This window comes from Excalfactoria chinensis, chromosome 2 (genome assembly GCF_039878825.1).
Source record: "Excalfactoria chinensis isolate bCotChi1 chromosome 2, bCotChi1.hap2, whole genome shotgun sequence".
Taxonomy (NCBI): Eukaryota; Metazoa; Chordata; class Aves; order Galliformes; family Phasianidae; genus Excalfactoria; species Excalfactoria chinensis.
Window position 1 is genome coordinate 46,191,694 of NC_092826.1, and position 22,084 is coordinate 46,213,777.

General features: G+C 36.3%; 1 protein-coding gene across 1 annotated transcript in view; it reads left to right on the top strand.

Moving 5' to 3' along the window:
* SMCHD1 (structural maintenance of chromosomes flexible hinge domain containing 1) overlaps positions 1-21,826 on the top strand; it is a 71,215-nt gene extending 49,389 nt beyond the window's left edge. Inside the window, exons 33-48 of the mRNA XM_072329843.1 lie at positions 1,280-1,395; positions 2,355-2,416; positions 4,731-4,818; positions 5,129-5,260; positions 7,605-7,754; positions 11,055-11,181; positions 11,348-11,467; positions 12,562-12,647; positions 13,562-13,684; positions 13,956-14,146; positions 14,638-14,747; positions 16,015-16,085; positions 17,199-17,370; positions 18,964-19,122; positions 19,640-19,757; positions 20,352-21,826. Coding sequence (XP_072185944.1) covers positions 1,280-1,395; positions 2,355-2,416; positions 4,731-4,818; positions 5,129-5,260; positions 7,605-7,754; positions 11,055-11,181; positions 11,348-11,467; positions 12,562-12,647; positions 13,562-13,684; positions 13,956-14,146; positions 14,638-14,747; positions 16,015-16,085; positions 17,199-17,370; positions 18,964-19,122; positions 19,640-19,757; positions 20,352-20,460 — 1,934 coding nt within the window. The 3' untranslated portion in view covers positions 20,461-21,826. The remainder of the gene's footprint in view (positions 1-1,279; positions 1,396-2,354; positions 2,417-4,730; positions 4,819-5,128; positions 5,261-7,604; positions 7,755-11,054; positions 11,182-11,347; positions 11,468-12,561; positions 12,648-13,561; positions 13,685-13,955; positions 14,147-14,637; positions 14,748-16,014; positions 16,086-17,198; positions 17,371-18,963; positions 19,123-19,639; positions 19,758-20,351) is intronic.
* Positions 21,827-22,084: the final 258 nt, after the last annotated feature.

Consider the following 22,084-nt stretch of genomic DNA (forward strand, 5'->3'; position numbering starts at 1 on the left):
TTAAAGAACTGGAAGACTTAACTTGGCTTCTTTCATGAGACATCAAAAAAAAGCGTGTGAATGAAAACAGCTGTGATACTTCTTCGTGTCTTCCATTGTTACATTGAAGATGGAAGCTAACTTGAAAGAGGTTTCCACCTTGCAGACGGCATGGAAGAGTGTGCTTTATCAAACATCACTATGTTTACAGTACTTGAAGGTGTAAGAAGAATAGAGAAGTAACTCATACATAAAATACATGTTTTTCAAATGTAATATGTGCAGTATAAGTCAGATGGGTTTTGAGAGAGGAAGACAAGTAGACAACTTCTTCAGGAGTTAAATTGTAAATGTGATATTAAATTTTAATTATAAAATTACATATTAATTTCCTTACTAACAGTCTTATATTGAATTAGCATCCTAATTATTGAATTTACTGGTGAACTGATCCTTGAATTTCATGCTTGAATTTTTTGTACACATCAAAGTACAATCCTTCAGTCTGCTAAGTTCAGTTCTGTTTGAGCAGTGCAGCTTCAGTCATATGCTTGAAAGCTACCTGTAGCTGTTGTGTCAAAGTATTTAGTTAGCATTTACAACTAGAATGGTTGCCGCCTTCTGTCTTGCATCGTTTGTCTTTTAGACTGTGGGATTTATACGGAAAACTAAGTTATTTGGATTGGGATTTTAAAAGACCAATATTTTGACTGTAGAATCAGGCAGTAGCAAATGGGGGAGCGAAATATGTCTGTATATCCTACTACTAAGTATGTCATATTAGTTGTAGGAAATAGCCAAACTGATTAAGGTTCGTATTCTATATCCTTTTTATTACACTGTGGCTAGTAGATGGGGGCAAAACGGTAGCAGTTTGTGCTTTTTTTTATCCAGGGAGGTATGGATTTCCAGACCTTGAAAAAAGAAATCTACTACTTAACCAGCTAGTGATTGTTCTTTTGTAAGAGTAAGAAGCAACCTGGCTTGCTTTAAATAAGGATGATAACCTGGGAAAGGCAGACTTGAATTTAGTGTGGATTTTTAAGAGCTTATTGAATAAAGCAGGTGTTTTGGTATTGTTTTTTCCCTAAGTAAAGACTGTTGCAGGATCTAATTGCAGAACAAGGAGCAGACTGATTTCCATGTGGTTTCAATTTTTTGTTGCTTGGGTTTCATCTGAAATGTTGGTTTTGTGTATTTTTCCCCTTAGATAAGAGCAGAATCTAGAAATTCATCAAATTTAGCAATTTTAATTTTGAATAAAAATAATCCTAAATAATTATCTTCTTTCGTTCTGTAGATTTTCTGGTTCGTGTTCTTTCTGAAGATGACAATATTATCAAAAATATTAATCCAGCACGTATTTCTATGAAAATGTGGAAAGGACTGGGCAGCGGAAATAGGATATCAACTGATGTAAGTCATCAAAACATTTTCAAAATGGGTATCAAAATGTTAACACAGGACAAAGATTTTTATAGTGTACCTATAGTGTATCCTCTTCTAGATTTTAATTAGCAAGAATTATTGATTGGTTATAACTATTTAACATTCTGCTGTGTTACAAGTTGTCAGACTATTCAAATATCCATATAGTAATATAATTAGTATGGAAATGCTTCTACTACACAGAAGCTGAATAATAGTAGGGGGCTTATTAAAAGCTGAGACTGTGAGTTTGCAAAAAAGAGAGTTCCAAGATTAGGAATATGAAAGTACCATTTAAATTATAGGTAGGCTCATTGAATTGCTGTATGCTCTTAGTGGTATGAGGGTTGCTCCAAAAAAATACTTCATATTTTACTATGTTGGCCCATGACATCAGAGGCAGATGGTGGTATGAGAATAGAGGTTGAACTCTTCCACACTATTCCAAAACATATTATTGCTGTGCAACAAATGGCAGCAGAGGGGCCTTCTGACAAAAACAGCATTTGACATGGAAGTGCATGTTGAAGCAAAGGAGAAAAAATTGCATCCATTTTCATTCATCAATGATTGTTTAACATTTACAGTGACCAAACAGTGAGTGTGAGCATAGTAAGGTGGTGGGTAGTGCATTTCAGCAGCGGCAACAGTGACAGTGGGTTACTGCTTCTGGTGCAGATTTTTACCAGCTTAGAGTGCAGGCTCATGTTCATAACTGGCAAAAACATGTAGTTAATGGTGGTGACTGTTGAAAAATCATGTTCTGTAGCTGAGAGTTGGCCATATGAACAGTGTTATTGTATTCTTTATGTCTGGTGTAGTTTCAGTAGAAATAAATAGGAGGTATTACTTTCGGAAAGACCTACATTCAAATCGTAAAAACTTGATAAGCAAAGTACTTTCAAGTGTGTTGTGTTATTTATTTATTCATTTTTGTATCCTATCAGGTCACAGTGTTTAGCTGTAGTAAAGTAAAGGATGACAAGGAAGATGGCTTCTTTTATTTCAGGTATAGTAACACTTAATTTGTAATTACTGATGCAGCTCATTGTGCAAAATATGTGGTTTTTGATAATAACTTTGTTAAAGATTTAGTGTAATACACTGCTATGAAATGTATTAATATGTTATGATCATATGAGACTTGTGAGAAGAGGATGAAAGAGAGTCTAAGGTAGTATATTACATGAGAAATGCTAGCAATGCAAGAACTGTAGTAACCTTCCTTAATTCTCTTCAGCATAATGTTCAACTGCTTTAGAATTGCAGATTAGACAAAACAGATTTAATGCTGATAAAGCACATTCTGTAGCTGTTAGTCCTGAACCACAGGTTTGCTGTTGTCAGCTTGGTTTTTCAGCCAGAGATAGTGTCTTAGATGGCAGGCAGTAGAACTGGAGTTCATGATATGCTGGCATCTGGTTGTCACATTCCTTATACATCTATGTCTGGCAGGCATGCTATAGGATGGGATAAGTTGAATAGAGTCTTGGTTGCTGCTTCAAGCTGTTGTCTCTAGATTTTAGACTTCCCTCCTGTTTTTAGAATGTAGACTTTAGGATCACCTGTATGCAGTAGATAACCAGTGTTGCACAGCTGATCCTGGTTCTTCCATAAAAAGAACAGAGGAACTTTGTTTTCCTGGGAAGCAGGTTAGACGAGGCTCAAATCCAGAGTTTTGGCCCAGCTTGATACACGGTGTAAATACACTGTCCATTATTTCCTTTGTTTTATCCAGCCAATATATATATAGCCAATTATATCCTACTGTTTGGGAAAGCAAGTGATGTAACCTTCATTTATTCAGTCATCTCACTTCTCAGCTGGTGTTCACCAGTGTAATTTATTTGTATATGAAGACTTCCATATGAGAGTTTACAACTAGCATAAAAAAAACTGCAGTACATTTCAACAGGAGTTGTAGCTATTTAGGCATGGCATTTGGTATTATTACTAAGATGTCAGTCTTTAAGACAAGGACATTCAAGATTCCACAGCCTTTTAAGGCTGTGTTTGATAGCTGTAGCAAAAGAAGACTCCAGAATAAGGTCACAATTTTGCATCACTCTCTGTCAGCTGGTTTCTCTCTTGTTTGTGTGTCCTTGGCATAGTCACTGATGGTTATCATCTACTTAATGCTAGATTAGTAATGTGGATGCACCTAATGCAGTCTTATAGTTTTTATAATGATATTGCAATTTCTTCTTTTTCTAAAGCTTATGTCTGGTTGGATGTTGTTCAGCCACACCAAGATCTGTAGCAGATTATTTACAACTCAGTTATGCAGTTAATGCATCTCAACAAAGCAGATGCTATTTTAAGACTTAAACCATGATAAAATATAGAAAGAAAAGTAGAAGTGTGATTGTTCTATATGACGTACAAAAAAACCATGCCCCAATCTGCAGATAGGTAAAACCTTGAGATTATTTATTTATTTTAGATAAGCCATTTCTGGGAATTTTGCACCTTTTTTTGAAAAAATTCTGAGGAAGCAAATTGTTTGCTGTTACTGACAAAACAGATAAGATGCGTCTTGAAAGCAAGAATCCAATTCTGAGACAATCAAGACTGTCACAAGTCATGACCTCAGAACATTGACTGAATCTTGGTTAGAAGCTGTTTGCATCTCCTCAAAGGTTTATAAGTACTTGTTAGTCACTACTGTCCATTGTGTTAATTGGAAAACTGCAGCAGCCATCCAGATAGTATGTGGCCTTCCTTGCTAGGTGAAGTTGTGTTACTATCCACAGAAATGCAGGCATCTGTCTTTCCTTCATATTCTGATGTTAGGGATTCTCTTTCGATATGCTCAACCTTGGCCATTGGTGATGACCCAACTTTGCATAAATTCTTCATAGCAAAAGGAATCATCTACTAAGATGTTGTGTAAACTCAAACCAAATGATTGAATTTTGAGAGAACTTGTGGTAGAAGATCTAAATATCTCTGCATTCCGTTTCAGTAGCTTTATGGGAGTTTGTTGGATTCATTGTGAAAACAGAATAGACTTCTAACTAATGGGGCCACAGCAAATGTCCTGTCAATTGCTTGAGGCAAACTCTTGGGGGCAACTTTCCTCACCCAGCTTTCCAAAAAACTTATTCTAGAAGGGTTCTTGAGAAATTTTCGTGGCCTTCTTGTTGAAGGTTATTATGGAAGATTATTACATATTAACATATTGCGTATTAGATATATATATTTCATATATTAACAGAATTCTACACAGTTTGGAAGACTACTCAAAATTTGATTTGCTCGCATACCTGTTTACTTGTCACTTCAACTTCTATTTGTGTTTGTTGTGTTTTTTTTTACATTAGGGATAAAGTGATTCCTGAGAGAGCGGGCACTTACAGTATCCAGTTTACTTTTGCAGTGGATAAGACAAACATTCTCAGCAGTGACCAGGTTTGAAAGTGTAATTAATTACATGTAGCCAAGAACATGTAATAGAGAACCATCAGATACTGTGATAATGTGCAAAAAATTATATTTCTGTAATTAAGCAGAAATTTGGGAGGGTAACAGAACTTCATAATTTGTAACCTAGTAGAACTGCTTTATGATCATCCTCAATATACTTCAGAACTGTCACTGAATTTTGCATGCATTTGTTTCAGTATTTTTTGAGCAACTGCTGTGTGTAGGTGAATTTCCATGTAGGCTATCAGACTTCATTTTTGTTTGCTTTATTTTATTCCTCTTTCTTTTCTGATAGATTATAGTTGAAGTTGTACCTAATGACCCAGTCCGCTTGTTACCTGATTCTTTACCGGCTACTCCAGCAGTTTCCAATGTTCGAACAGTCACTAGCCGTACACTGGTCAAGGATTTACGTCTCCACATAATGGTAACTACTATACAAAATCATCATTAGGGGAATGTGACCACTAAAATGAGTTGATTTTTACTGCAAAGCATTGCTACTGTTTTCTGTTTTAACTTATTGATAAATAAGGCTATAGCCATTAAATGTTTATTTTATTTAAAATCATAGAATCATTGATGGTGGAAAAGTTCACTTATGATCATTTAGTTCCGCCACCAACCCATCACTGCCATGCCCATTAATCCATGTCCCTAAATCATAGAATCGTAGAATTACCCAGGTTGGAAAAGACCTCGAAGATCATCAATTCCAACCTCAGCCTAACCATACCCTAACTCTAAAAACCCTCCACTAAATCATATCCCTGAGTAGCAAATCGAGACGGCTCTTAAACACATCCAGGGACAGTGACTCAACCACCTCCCTGGGGAGCCTATTCCAGTGTTTAACTACCCTTTCTATAAAGAAGTTCTTCCTAATATCCAACCTAAACTTGCCCTGGTGCAACTTGAGGCCATTTCCCCTCGTCCTGTCACTTGTCACTAGTGAGAAGAGACCTGCCCCACTCTCGCTGTAAGAACCTTTCAGATACTGGAAGAGCGCGATAAGGTCTCCCCTCAGCCTCCTTTTCCCCAGATTAAACAGCCCCAGCTTCCTTAGCCTCTCCTCGTAGGGCTGATTCTCCAAGCCCTTCACGAGCCTCGTTGCCCTTCTTTGGACCTGCTCCAGTACCTCCATGTCTTTCCTGTGCTGAGGTGCCCAAAACTGAACACAGTACTCAAGGTGAGGCCTCAACAATGCTGAGTAAATGCCAGATCTACATGTTATAATAATTGTAAACAAACCTGAAAAAAGCCTTCAAAGATTTAAACTAAAGATTCTTAAACTGGTAGCTACAAACATGGAGAAAGTACTTTGTTTTTTCATTTGTTTGTATGTTTTTTGCCTCATTCTTTACTGGCAGTCACTCTATCCACTCCCCTCAAGTCTCTTAAGTCCCTTAACCTCAAGGCAGGAACTGAGATAGCAAATCCAACTGCGCGTGATTGTTAGATTCAAGACCTTTAGATCAAACTGAATATACTTAAGCATGAGGGACCCTGTGAGATACATTCCAGGGTCCTGAGGGAACTGGCTGATGTAGTTGCCAAACCACTATCAATCGTATTTGAAAAGCGTGGTAGTCAGGTGGAGTCCCCAGTGGCTGTGAGAAGGGAAACATCACTCCCATGTTTTAAAAGAGTAGAAAGGAACACCCTGGAAACCAGCCAGCCTCACCCCTATGCCTGTGGAGATCTTAGAACAGATCCTCCCTGAGGGTATGGTAAGACATACAGCAGACAGGGAGATTATTTGAGACAACTAGTGTGGCTTCACAAAGAGCAAATTGCACCTGACCAGTATGGTGGCCTTCTGAGATGGAAGAACTACATCAGTGAACATAAGAAAAGGATCTGGTGTCAACTGGAAGTTTTAGTTAAGTCTGTATACTATGCTCTCAGCAAGATGTGATGGGACAGCGTGCTTCCCTGGAGTACTGTGTTAGGTGGTTGCAGCCTCTACAGGAGAGATGGATAAATGTCAGGGAAAAGGCCAATAAAGCTGTTGTTATGGCAAATATCTGTTAATAGTACTGTTCAACCTATGATGAAAAGGCAGATGAAATACTCTACAGGCAACTAGGAGAGGTTGCACAATTGCTAGTCCTTTTTCTCTTGGGAGACTTCAGCTTCTGAGATATGTGCTGAAAATACAGTACAACAGAGAGAAAACAGCCCTGGCCTGCATTGGAAATGATGTGGCCAGCAGCATTAGGGAATTGATTGTCCCCTTGTAGGTGGCACGGGTGAGACCAGGCCTTGATATTTTGTGTTCAGTTTTGGGTCTTTGTACAGGGAGGAACAGTGAAGATGGTAAAGGGACTAGAACAAAAATATATATGAGGAGCGTCTGAGGGAATTTAAACTGTTTAGTCTAGAGAAAACGATGCTGACTGGAAACATTTTCACTCTCTACAGCTGTCTGAAAGAAGACTGCAATGCAAAGGTTGTAGTTTTCTTAGGACATGAGGAAACACTGTCAGTTTGCACCAGGGTGTGTTTGGATTGGACACTAGGGAGAATTTCTGCACTGAGAGGGTGGTTAAGTGTTGAAGCAAGCTGCTCAGGGAGGTAGTGGATACCCCATCCCTGCAGGTATTTGACAGGTGTGTGGACGTGGCACTAAGGTCAGCTTGATAGTTGGACTTTGCTGATTTTGTTGAAAGCCTTTTCCAAGTTAGATTTTTCTGTTATTTTATAAATGAATTACTTATTTTGGTTCCTGTTCATCCTGCAGCCTAACTTTTGTGTCTTTTTACTTGCAGGATGAATACAACAATCACACTGGAGCTGACTTAGTTGGAAGAATAATAGCAAAAATTAAGAGCCCCAATGAAGATGATACAGAGATCCCACAGTTTCAGGGGAAGATCAGTACAGTTGAGTTCCCATTTGACAGAGGATCAGCTGAAATTGTAAGCATGACTGAAATGCACAGTTCCATGAGCTACAAATCTATTGAAACCTATTTTCCTACCATTTCAAAGCTGATCTTACGCTTAGCCGTGGTCTGTAGAGGGCTAGCATTTGTCAAGAGGGCTGCCTTCTTGATATGAAGATAACTCATTTCTTTACATGGTTTCTGATTTTCAAAAAGTGTGGAGGAAAGTCATTCTTAAAACTGATGATTCTTACAAATCAAGGGAAGCTTATATTCAAGATCTTGATTAGACATTAGGATATTCATGATGATCCAGATGATTCTTCTCATTTAAATTTCATATGTAAATAACACTTTACTAATTTGGAGTTAAATTTTTAATATTAGTTGTATTTTACATTACTATTTGTCATACTATCTAGCTTTAATATCTTATAGTCATCTAGTCTAACTTCCTCACAAGATTTAATTCAATTTTATCTTACTCTCTTTACATTTAACAAGCTAACTGAGCTTATACATACTTTACAGAAAGGTATCCTGTTCTTATTTGAAGAATTAAGGAAAAAGATGTATCACTTCCCTTGACGTATTGTTTTAGTAATTAGTCATGTTTACTGTTAAAAATGCTTTGCCATAGTTCAGTATGAATTTCTGATTTGTTGCTTAGTTTTTGCTGAAGAGCTCTTACATGCCTCTGAAAATACTGCATATTGTAGTCATACCATCCCAGTCATTTTTTTCAGCAAATATAGATTGTTCACAATGTCTCTCCTAACAGCCTGCGGAGAATTTTAGTCAACAGGACAGCTATTAGCTATTTCCGTGCTAAAATAGATTTATTTGTTTATTTACTTATCAAGTAACTGAAGTATCACAGAAGTGTTTTAGAGGAAAAGCATACCTTTGCTTCCTTTAGTTCCTCTATCTGTCATGTTTTATCAGCCCTTTGTCTATGGAAATCCTCAAGCAGAAGGTGTACTGAAGGGAAAAGAAACTTTTAAAAGAAATTGTCTCAGCTACCTTTTCTAACTTGTTCTCTGGTGTACTCTGATCTGTGACAAAAATAATGAACATAGACTGAATGTAGGCAGTCGGATAAAATCATTGTACTGTCTGTTTTATAGTGCACTCTTGAGTTTCTCTTGTTCCCCAAGCATGTTTCAAGAGTAATAAATTTCCCACCGCCTGCTTCAACAGGGAGCTTTTATCTGACAAAAGCTTCCACGTTTTCTGCTGTGTTCCAGTTACCTTCTTCCCTATGATCTGAATAAGATATCCAACTAAACTCAAAGCAGTTCCATTATTCTATGTATCTTTGAGGATTCCTGTGCATGTTTCAGAGACAGAAGCTTTCTGGACATGTTTTTCTGTTACAAGCGGGATGGGAAAAATGCAAAAGTAGTGGGTCTACTGTAATCAGGTGTCTAATAACATAGCACTGTTCTCCACTAATCTTGCATCTACACCTGTAGTAGAAATTTGAACTTTTTTAATATATATAACTTAATACTGTTGAGGTGAATATCAGCCTCATAGAGTGGACTCTGCCTGTTCAGATAAAATTACAGAATAATTTTTTCAGACTACAGATGTAGGAATCAACAGTTTCTTCATATACGTGGAAACTCTGTGGAGTTATTGTGGCATAACTACTCCAGTCTCTCTTCAGGGTCTAATCTAACAACCTGTGTAACCTGAGGGGACAGAAGTGGCAGGAGAGTTGTTTGGTTTTGCTCATTTGTTGGTTGGCTTTTTTTTTTTTTTTTTTTTTTTGTAAGGAGATGTTTTTTCTTTCTACTTGCATTGTGTTGGGTTGGTTTGGCTTTTGTTTGGTGGTGTTCTGCTGCCTCTTTACTGTGAGCTGGTGAAATTCTAATGGTTTTGATAGTAGTTCCTGTTCCCCACTCTCGCATTGGCAGCAATTCCATTTCAGTCAGTCCCTTCTTCAGGCAGCTTATGGTTGTGTTCTTTGCAGTGTGTTCTCTGACTTAGGCGACTCAAAAAACTCACACAGAAAGGATGTGTTGGTTGTGTTTTAACATACTTTTCATACGTCGAGAAATTGGAGAGGGATGGGAAAAAATTGTGTTCTTCGAAGTACCTTGAAGTTGTTGCATTGTGTTAAGAACTATAATCATGTACAACTAGCATCAGTGTAATGCAGGTGATAATCTTGACATGTTTACCTCTGCGTTGAGGTTCAGGAATGCTGTATTTGTTTTATGAAGTAAAATGTATAGATATTTGTTAGTGTAAGTTTTGAAAGGAAAAGGTATTTCTGCTGCAGACTTATCCTGATTAAATACATAGCTGCAATATTTTTTGAAAGTCGAAGATCATCTTTGAAGGTTGTATATCTCTCTCTTCTTTTAGGCTGCAACCACCTCTCTCTTGATTTGGCCAGTTGAGTAGCAATTTCTATACATTAAAGGTGGAAACGTTATGAGTTTTATTATAAACATGATTCATTTTATGCATGATACCTTTCCCAAAGTAACAGTGCAATTGGATTTTACTTACATTAATTTTACTTCTAATTTCCATTCTTTATGGTTTTGTTTTGGGTTTGTTTATTTTTTTAATACATATAAGAAATTTCTGAGAAATTGGATGTTCTTGTCAGTGTTTAGATATATACTTTTCATTCATTTTGGACATGCGGTCTAATTCCATGTTAACAGCAGTAAGTTTAATTCAGTGCTGGGAATAGATGGTTTTTCCTTCCCTGTGTTTATGCATTTGGTTCTTAATGTTCTGTTTACATTTGTTCACGATGCTGTATGAAGTACATCGGAGGAAATCTTGCCTATGGGATGATGCAGAAAACATTTTTTCTGACCATATGTCTTTCACGTAAAATATAGAACTAAACATAATAAGCCTCTTTAAGCAGGTAAAATGACTTCAGTTCTTAAATAAGATACTTACTGCTAAATCACAGTATCACACTATCACAGTATCGTGCGAGTTGGAAGGGACCTTAGAGATCATCGAGTCCAACTCCCGGGATTCGAGCCCTTCTGTGTAGCAGAGCAGCATTTCTGCCACTTGCGCCACAGGGGATTCGAACCCCGGGCCTCTGGTGTTGCAAGCAGCAATTCTACCACTGCGCCACCGGAGGCACACAAATCTTTATATTTTACTTATTTTTATTAGGAAATTGAATGTATAGAAAATGAAAGATATTTCCAAGCCAATATTTATATCTGTAACAGTATTGTATATATGTCATGTGTTAGGTAATTTTATTTATTTTTTTTTATTTGAAGATTGTTCATTTTATTTTGTGCATTACCCTCAACTTACATTTCTTTGTTTGTTTTCAAACTAGAACCTAGTGCTGGCTGAAAACAGTCCTGGAAGAGATAGTACTGAATATATTCTTGTATTTGAGCCAGATCTGCCAGCTTTGAAAAAACCTTTGGAACCATACCGTCTGTCATTTATGTTTTACAATGGTATGTTTTGGTTGCTGTATAACACTTGTTTGTCCCTAGAACAGACTACGTGTAGTTCCCAAATACTACTTAAGAGCTGCGTAACAGACTAATAGATTTTTGCTGATATTTAAATTAATTGTGTTACTGTATTTTCTTCTAATAATATCTGTATTTTTTAATGTAGATTTCAAGAAGCAGCAACAGATGGCAACGCTTACAAGGGAGAGGGACCAATTGTCTCAGTCCATAGGTGTTTATAGAAATTGGTTTGATACTACTAATCAGCTTGTAAATGAAATAAGATGTAAGTTTTTATATTTATTTATATATTTTTTTCTTTTTTAAGGGGAAAAATCAGCATTGAAGTCCTGATGTTAATTAGAGGGGAATGGAAGTGCTTTGCATTGGCAGGAAATTTTAGGGAATTAACTGTATGTATAGATAGTTATCTTTCAAAATGTTATCCATGCATATGTATGAAAGTTACTTTTCTTTTGTGTATTTGACACTGTCTACATTACTCAAAACTTGTCTAAATATTCATCGTTTATCTATACATTCTTCAGCAAATGTAATACTTAATGAAGTTTGTTAAAAGCAGCGTGAAGGCAATTGCTTGCAGAAAAGGGAGAGGAGGAGGAAACATTTTCTTTGCATTATTTTTATTCTTGGAATCCTTCTGCATGTTGATAAAGTTTATGTTTCATAGAATCACCAAGGTTGGAAAAGACCTAAAAGATCATCCAGTCCAACTGTTCACTTTTTTCTGTAACTTGCTCACTGTATATTCTCTTTGTGAATGCGAATTCCTGAATTCCAGTATGAAAGGCAAAAACTTTTGCTTCATATTTTCGGAATTCTGCACATTTCTAGGGAGTAAGTTAGTGTACAACCTTACGCTTTATGCTTTAAAATATTTCCAAATATGGATAAACTCATTTGAATAGAGAAAGTGGGAAACTCATTTTCAGAGTTCCTTCAGCTGAGGTATAAGTTGAGGAGCCAGTATCCCAGAATGGGCTTTTCATATAGAAAACAATAGAGGGTAATGACAGCTCTCACTCTTCCTTTTTTCCCTCTTGCCATTTTCTCTGTTGAAGGACTTGGAAAGATAATTGAGGATGGAAGGAAAAAAAGAGCTTATATTCTCAGACTAATCTGAGTGCTAGCTCTCTTGCTTCATGAAGCTGGAGGAAATAACTTCTGAAATTAGTTGTGTAATGGACAAAGCAGATCTTTTTGACAAATCCTGATATTCTGTGCTGCAACTGAGAAATATAGATAGGTCAACTGTGGGTGGCATAAGTTTGAAAATACTGAACAGCTGTAAGAGTCTGCAATAAGTGTTCCCTTGATTTCTGATGTATCCTAATTATCTGTTGATTTTATTGGTTTCAGGTCAGGTTAAAGAAGCTGAAACAAGAGAGACTCACCTGAAGAATGAACTGAGGAAACACCAAATTGAATTACCACAGACAAACACGGTATGACTTTTTCCTTACTGAGTTTCACAACATCTTTAAAATAATTCTAAATCTTAATACAATCTCTGCATCATTATTGAATCATGCTAGTAATTACACAAACACCCGCTAACAAAAGTGAAAATTTAAACCATGAGGAAAATGTATAGATCATTACCAATGATTTTTTTTAACTGTTCTGCTAATCTCACTGTCTCACCATTATATACTTCAGTATCCTGATCTTGTTTTTGCTTTTCTGCTAAGGCTAGCAGTGGTTTGCTGGTAATGCTGTTTTTAATAATAGGTGTTTAACGGTTGATCAATATATGCTAGATATATTCTGGCATAAATAGACCAAACAAAAACACTTTTCAGACAGTAGAGCATTTCATATGCTGCTGCAAAAGCTGACCTAAAACTATGTTTGAAAGATTCAGAGCATTGTATCCTACTGCTAACTTTCCATAAAGGTCCAGTTATATTTTAAGGAAGTCTTTTAAGAAAATGTTTAAACTACTGATGTTTTGAAAAAATAATTGTATTAATTGTTCCTTATCTTTAGATGAAATAAAAATGAGTTACAGTTATTAATCGCAAATCAGTAGATTATACAACAATGGCACCTAAGTTCCCCACACCTGGGCATATTCCCTTTCTAAAATGCTCTCTTCGTCTACATTCATGGTTACCAGTTCCTGCTATTTTCTTCCGTTTTGGCTGTAATGAAGATCCAGTAACTGTTTTTGAAAAGATCCCAAAATCTTAAAAAAGTATAGTAGTAAAAAAAATTAAAGCTGCAGTGTGCAGTGGTCCCCTATACGTTTGTAGATTATTGAATTTATTTAGAACGTGATTCTCAGCAAATAAAATAACTGGTTCTGCAAGTTGTACCTGTGATAATTGCACACTAACTCTTAACTTTCAATTCTCAGCTTCAGTATGTGGATTCTCTTATAAAAAAAAAGATGTTGGATCAAGATGGACTAATGAAACAGCCAAGGCGGACTTGTACCCTCCCAAACTTTCCAAAAGGCAACCAAGATATTTTAGGGAAGGTGAGTTTTCTCCCAAAGAACCTTTGGATGAGTTTTGTTAGTTCTAGAAGTGGTTAATTTTTCTATCACTACCAGCTGAATATTTCAGTAATTCTTGAGGAGTAATAAGACAAAGATAACATTCACATACCGTCCAATGACCAGCTGACCTTACAAAGCCATCAGTGGAGCAGTTAGATGTCTGATTGAAGCTGCAGGAGGATTGTGATTGGTATGAAAAGGGGACATGGTCTTGGCTTCTGTTTTGACTGTTGTAACTTCTGTGGTACAGATTGCACATTTAGCACAAATTGAGGATAATGAAGCAGCAAAAGTTATCTCTTGGCATTTAGCCAGCGACATGGACTGTGTAGTCACATTGACTACTGAAGCTGCTCGTTCTATTTTTGATGAAACGCAAGGTCGACAGCAAGTGTTACCTCTTGATTCTATTTACAAGAAGACATTCCCTGATTGGAACAGGTAGGGGAAACAACAGTGAAATTTCTGCATTTGTATTACATAGTTAGTTAGTATTTTTCTCATGTTTTTTTAAACTTCATTGATGGTTGAGAGTGTAAAATTTCTGGCTTTGTAGATCTCTGCATGTCCTTTGAAATTTCAGATGAAAACGTAGCTTTACATATTTAAGTAAATATTGCTCTTTATTTAATAGGATGTTGCTCCTGAAAAGACAAATTTCCGTTTGCTTTATTCACCTCTGTGTGTTTACTAGAGTGCTAGAGCATTTTTTGTTTAATAATTCTAGTGCTTCCAATCATATTCTAACTTCTTAAGAAATCTAATTACAATCCTTAAAATGCGTTGTTGAGATAATTTATCCTATAGTATGTAAATGCTAAAATGCATTCCGTTCAGTTTTAGATTTCTGAGTAGATGGTAACAAGCAATAGTGAAACAAAGATAAACCACTCTTTCCTTTTTCTTTCTCACTCTTCTTTTTCTTTAACCAGGCCTTTACCTCACTTAAGAAATGGAAAAATCTGCTTCAGACCCATTGGAAATCCTGTATTTGCCAGAGATCTGTTAACATTTCCAGATAATGTAGAGCATTGTCAAACAGGTGAATGATATTAAAAAATTATTTTTACTTTCTTAATAAATAAAATAGAGAAACAGCACAATAGAAAACTCATTCAGTAATCTTCATTAGGACATATGATTTGCAAATACCGCTGTACATTCCTTATGAGGCTTGCAGGTATAAGGAGTGTGACATCAGTGTTAAGTACTTGCAGACAGCAGCTGTGAAAATACCGACCACCACAGTCTAATTTAATGCAGCATTATCCATTTCCCCAGTACATCCAAACAGAACCTGACCACCGTGATATTAGCTTTGTATTAACTATTGCAGAAGTTATCACTTCTGTTAATTTTCTTCTCACAGAAGTATGTAATGCATAGGTTAATATAGATTCTGACCAAACTGTATGTGGCTGTATCTGTTATGCTTTAATATTTACAATAAGAATAATCTTTCAGTTCTTTTGTAGATTCCAGTTTAAGGAACTGTATTCCCGTGCTCTTTCTAACAGTGTAGCAATACCTACGTTTTCCTACATTCCTTTGCTTAAATTAATTAGATCTTTATAGCAAAAGCTAGAATCTGTAGTTTATTCAGTAAGTTTTTCATCATACGTATAAGCTTCCCAGTGTTAAAACGTTCCTGTCTGTTGTTAACAAAAATACGTCTTAACAAATTGGTTGAGTTAATTTTCAGAATGTTAGATACTGTCACAGACTTTAATTATAAATTCTTCTTTGTGTTCCCTTTTAGCACATTTGCTGCCACTAGGAACACCTAGTTTGACACATCTTAAGCAAGGCTACTGAGCTTAAAATTTGTATAGAATGGCCTTTTGTTAGGAGATGATCTTAAGAGCAGTTGGATCGATCTGTTAATCGTTTCTTTTTTTTTTTTGATAATCCATTGAATACTAAGAAATATATGAAGAAACCAAGAGCACCATTCAGAGAGGACTCAAAATGTGATTTATGTAATTTCCTGAAGCTTGGCATTGTTTTTATATGCATCTTTATAAATGTAGATAGTAGTTGCCAAGAGAGTACTACAGTTACTTATGCCGTAAGGCAATGAAACATACTAAATTTTAATAAGTTCTCTACTCAGAAGAGAAAGTTGCATAATTTATATCACCCAAGAATAAAATTTAATTGAAAAAGAGAATACATACGCTTTTTCCCTTTCACATATCTGAAAAGCTACAACAGTGATGCCCCAAAATTATTTGTTCAAAACTTAATTATTTTGTTGCAGAGAAATTTCAGGCTTGTTTTTGTTTTGTTTTTTTTTAATTGATTTCCAGTGTTTGAGATGCTTTTGGGTGACACTATTATCATAGATAACTTGGATGCTGCAAACCATTACAGGAAAGAGGTATGTTTCAGTTATTCTTGATTTAAAAAAAAAAACAAAAACAAAACAAATATATTACTGGGCTACATATTTAATATATTGTAGCTGTTGAGTAGTTCATTGTGGAATTTAGTACTGCATTACTTATAACAGTGTGCTTATTGTTCATAAGTGTATTATGTTGTCCAGCAGAGAATAGAATCCTTACTATTGGCACAGAGAAAACTACATCCATTAAAGAAATTCCATTATGTGAATGTTGACATGAAGCATGGGAGCATATTACTAGAGGCCACTGTTTGTAGTTGTGCTGTTAGTATTAAACACAAGTTCTTGAGTACTTTCCTAGTCCCTGCATATATTATAAAACAAGAGTCAGAGGCACATAGTGAAATTTCACGTACACTAAAAAGTCTAAGAAACTTCACAGGAAACCTATTAGACCTTTTTCTGACCCAATTTACTGAGGTTTAATTGGATAAATTAAAGACAAGAGTCTCTGAGGAAGTCCTGTACTATGGACCAAATCAGCTCTTCTATTAGAAGAGCTGGCTATATTTTTACTGGCTATTGCTAAATGATAACTTGGGAACAAAGAATGCCTTAAATGTTTCCGAAGAGCATCTCCAGAATGTGATAATAGCAGAGGAAGAAAACAACTGATTGACTTACAAGTATTTAAGTTTTCATCATGTGTTATACATCTCATTGTTATCAGAAAACACATCTAACACTTTTTAGCTGAGAATGCTCTATGTGATTCTTTTATGAAAAAAAAAAGACATTTTTTTAACTGCAAGGTCAAACAGGAGAGACAGGGGAGTCAGATGCAGGTGCTGGTCAGTGTTAAGGGACTGATCATCTGGATCTGTCTGGGAAAACGAATAAATTACACAAACTTTGTGGAAGTTGTATTGAACATGTTATAAGAAATAAATCCCTTAGATTTCAGATGCTTTGAATCATAAGCGTTATTCAAAAGCAAAAGTCAGGAAACATAACTTCATGAAATACTGTTATTAAAGAAGTAGCAACTTTGTCATTGGAAGATGCTTAGCTTCACAACAGCATTTCCAAAGACTTAATTTTCAATGAAGTTACTAATTTTTAATATCACTTTTTGTACTTGTGTAGGTTGTAAAAATTACACGTTGCCCTACATTGCTGACTAGGGAAGGGGACAGGATTCGCAGCAATGGAAAATTTGGAGGCCTTCAGAACAAAGCTCCTCCAATGGACAAACTCAGAGGAATGGTATTTGGAGCACCCGTGCCAATACTCTACTCTACTTACAGCAGACAGATAGGTGGGTTAATATTCTTTTATGTAACATAAAAAGGAAACCTTCAAAATAGCATAAAGTTACTTTAAGAATATGACCTGTTAAGTGTCCTATTTGTTAATTTTCCTTACATGCTTAGATTATTATTTTCTGAATACATGTTATAATGCTATAAATGAAGTTAAAATATTATTGCTTTTGACATATAAAAACTGATCTGACTGACTCATAAAACAATGGAAGGACTTATTCACAAATTATGGTTGTTATTAAGTATTTAATTTTCAAAATGAAGGATACAAAGTTTTTCTGTAACAAAATGTGCAATATAGCTAAGGTGGATTGGGAGAAAGAGAGAGAGAATATGTGTGTTAACTGGATTTGTCTTATATTTGAGCGAACAACATTGACCATGGCAGTGATTAAAAAAAAAAGACTGAAAAGATCTTCCGTAGGCCTTCCAGTAAAAACACGAGATCATAGAATCATAGAATTGCTTGGGTTGGAAAAGACCTTAAAAATCATCAAGTCCAACCACAACCTAACCATACTACCCCAACTCTTAACAATCTTCCACTAAATCATGTCCCTGAGCACCACATCCAAACGGCTCTTAAACACATCCAGGGATGGTGACTCAACCACCTCCCTGGGGAGCCTATTCCAGTGCTTCACAACCCTTTCTGTAAAGCTTTTCCTGATATCCAACCTAAACTTACCCAGGCCATTTCCCCTCATCCTGTCACCAGTGAGAAAAGACCAACCCCACTCTGCAACATACTGCATCTGGGAATAACATATTAAGCATTTGGGGTATATACTAAAATATGCTGGATTTAGTACATTCTGTATTTCTTTACAAACATGTTTTCAGCTGTCAAATTCTATTAGCTAATGTGAATTAAATCTGATTTTTTTGGTCAAATAATCTAGTGTTCAGCTAAGCTTTGTTGGTTAAGCAGGCTTTCTCATACAGCAAAATAAAATGAGTGAGCTTGGCTTAACATGCTTGAACTCTTTCTTTTTTTCTTGACATATTTGTTTGATGCTTGGACAAAGAAAAATTATTTGCCTCTTACTTTAACAAGAATAACATAGTTTGTCAGCAAGATAAACCATTCTAACTGTACTTCTGTTGCTTTGTTTGAATGTCCCCTGTAAGTGTGACGAAATGAAACTCAGTAAATTTTCTCTTGTTCCACAAGGTGGACTAGAATTCAAGGCAGTAACAGAAGCTTCAGCTCTGTAGCACTCAAAACAAAACATACTACAAGCACAGTTAGAGGCACTGAAGGTAGAGAGTTCGGTGAGGAGCAGACAAGCAACAAACTGTGTAAAGTGTTTGCCACAAAAATGTTCAGTTTCCCAATACTTTATTCTGATTTAAATAACTGCTTAGAATTAAAAAAGAAAAAACAAAAAACAGAATGCTGTATGTGATTTTTTTCCCAGCATCTCTTTACAATCATTTTAACAACAATTGATCCATTGTGAGTTTGGGTGGGGTTTTAAAAACAGGGCTTTTTTTTTTCTTGTGAATCTTATGTTTTCCTTCAGCTCATACACTAAACAACTGCATTTACTGTTCTGTGTTTTAATATTTTATTCTTCAATCAGATCTTCTTCAGCAATACCGTGCAGCAGTTCTGAAACTTAATGATGTGAATAAAGACCTTGATTTACACTTGAAATCACTTAACACTCCAGAAATGCTAAAGAAAAAACAGGAGCTTGCCGAACAAGAGAAAAGCCTCATGATTATAGAACAGAAATTGGGTATGTTACTGTATTAGATGAATTCAGTGTATTCTACACTAAACAAGCAAGTACAAGCTATGAAAAGAAAAGATCTTAAAGTTACTTACAGGCTTAGAGGTATTTAATTTTTGTTAAAGGATGTAAAAACTGTGTAGTATGATGTGGACACTGCCTAGATGAGCACTGCCCTGTGAAATATTCATACAGTGTGATCAGTCTTGTGTACATGAGACCATGATCTCACTGACATTATATAACTGTATATCTAACTTGCCCAGTTGTAGAGAACACTGAAATTCTTTTTGATATGTCTGTGAAGGCAAAGAGCTGAATTGCTTTTGCTAGGGAGACACAACCAAAACACAGTACTATAAAAAGAAACAGCCCTAATTCTGCACAGTTACAGTAGTTACAAGTATTTCTTTGTCATTATCAGATAAGCTGTGCATCTTCAAAATATGCTTCAAAAGTCATCATATACACTGTAGCAACTGCAATAAAGCAAAATGGTTTTGTTCTTTTAATATCTTTATAGGAATGACTCCCTCTGATAAAGTCTCTGAATCGTTACTTCAGCCTACAATCCTTGATATGCCTGACACCCCCATCCCTCCCAAAAGAATGCGGAAAGAAACTGTAAAAAAATTGTATAGGTAAGTATTTCAAATATAGTCATTGGTTTTTCATTGGTTTTCCATAGTCTGAGCTCAAAGCGAAAAAAGTGCTTGTATACTGGACAGATGAGCAGAGAAAGAGTCATGTAGCTTTTCTCTAGCAAACTGTCCAAATCAAGATGGTGGTATTTAACACAGTTATCTCTGTGTATCTAATTCTGCCTTGCCTCTGTGTCTGATGAACATTTGTATGCATCAAGAAAGTGAAATACCTAAGGTCTTACATCTCTTCTTTGCTACATTTCAGTCGTATTTTTCAGATTGTTTAAATCTTACTCAGTTGTGTTCTGTAAATCCCAGTATGAGTTTTCACCATATTATGTATCATACGTACATTGCTTTTTCTTATCTATGTGCAGGACTTAAGTTGTTATGTGTTTGAATTATTATATTTAACCTGATGCTGTCAAAATGATGAGAATAAGAAGCTTTGCATAAAAATGGGGCATGTAATGTTTATACTAGTTGGTGCTCTGCATATTTGCATTCAGTTGTAGCAAAAGTATATACAAAAGTGAAGGTCTTAGTTGTAGAAGCTACTGTGCTGTGATGTTTGTTTTGTTGTTTTTCTAGCTCGGAAGAGTGGGTTTCCTCTGCTGCTAAGAAGCAGCTGCTGCAACAGCAACCACTGCAAATACCGCCTTCAGAACTTAATGGAACTGCACGAAAGAGAAAGGCATAGACTGATGGCTCTTGCTGGAAACATCTATATATTGAAAATGTGAATAATAATACAGTTAAAGGAAATATTCATGTTGTATTACCCATTACTATGAAGATTTGTTTTATACTGATAAAAGATATAAATGTATTTCAGTTAGTAGCAAGAAGAATTTAAGTATTTAACATGGATAGCCTAATTTTTGTATAGTTAATTTTCATTTCCAAAAGCTTTCAGAGTTCTTATGTTCATGTGTGGAAAAAAAAAAAATAAATAAGATATATCGTTTTTTATTTATGAATAAAATTCAGACTTTTCAATAAAACTGCTGCAATACAAAACACTGGCAATGTAATTGATTGCAATAGCTGAATCAGCTGACTGAAACTTTCTGTTTAGAAAGAGGAGAACTTTCAGGGCTGTTCTTTGATTGATGAACCGTGGAGGGACTGTAATATCAATTAACAAGAGAGGGTTGGAGACTCAATGTAATAAAATCTAACCACAGCCATTTCTTGTTCTCAAGATAGTTAACAAAAAGCCTTTATTGAAGGTGATGTTGTAAGAGGCCATGCTTTTTACACTATCACCTCAAACTTTGCTGAAGATGGACAAGTCCAGGAAAGCCCTGGGCAGAGGATGAGAAATCCTTTGACTGAGGGTAACAGATGGACAAGTCCAGGGCCAACAAGAGAGATAAGCTGCAGATGAATGGCCATGAAGGGGTCTTTTGTGTGGGCTTATCTCAAGGAAGATGGCCATCTCAGGGGTACTCATATCACTCTGACCCAAGCCCCCAGGAATGTCATGTAGGCAGGTAAGAAGTGGGGTAAAAAGAGCATGGACCAGCCATGAGATTAGGTTTTCCGACATCAGATGCCTTACTACGTGAACAAGGAGGTTTTCTGACATCAGATGCCTCACTACGTGACACCTGCATGCTGAAGAAGATGCCTGCATGCTGAAGAACTTCAAGATACGTATCTGGCTTCAGATTCCTCTGTTGTTGTCCTGCTGCTGCCAATGGACTCTCCTGGGCTTGCTGCTCGAAACGCTGCTTGCGATGCTGTTCCGTGAGACCTCACTGCTCCGTGAGACCCCGCTGCTCTTTCCACCGCCTGCTCTGCACTGCACTGGTTCTGCTGCTTGTGGCCTGCCACTCTGCTGCTGCTCTTCCCTATGCCTCTTTTTCCTCGGACCAACGAAACGACGTGCGACGGGACGCTCCTGCATCCAGGAGGTGACTATCCCCGCTTTTACACAATTCTGGCCCTTTCCCTACCTTTTCTATCGCCCACTTTCCTGTCCCCATCACCCTAATTTTGGTACTCACTGCTCACCCTTCCCTATCCCCTCAGCTGACTATTTTTCCTAATAAACTGGTTGGAACAACATTTGAATGTTTTCTTCTTAATCTCACGCTGGGCATAATATATCAAAAGAACCTTTGCCTCCCTCCTGTAAATTGGAGCGAGATAGTTGTCCAAGGTGTTGACATGGAAATTTGTATCTGCCTCCTTAATGGAGAAAGAAATCAATAACTTGTGAGTATGAAAAGCTTAACAGCTTTACTAGGAAGCTGTTCTATGGACAAGGGAGAGTAGCAAAGGATTGCATTTCATGGGTACAGTCGAGATGTATTATT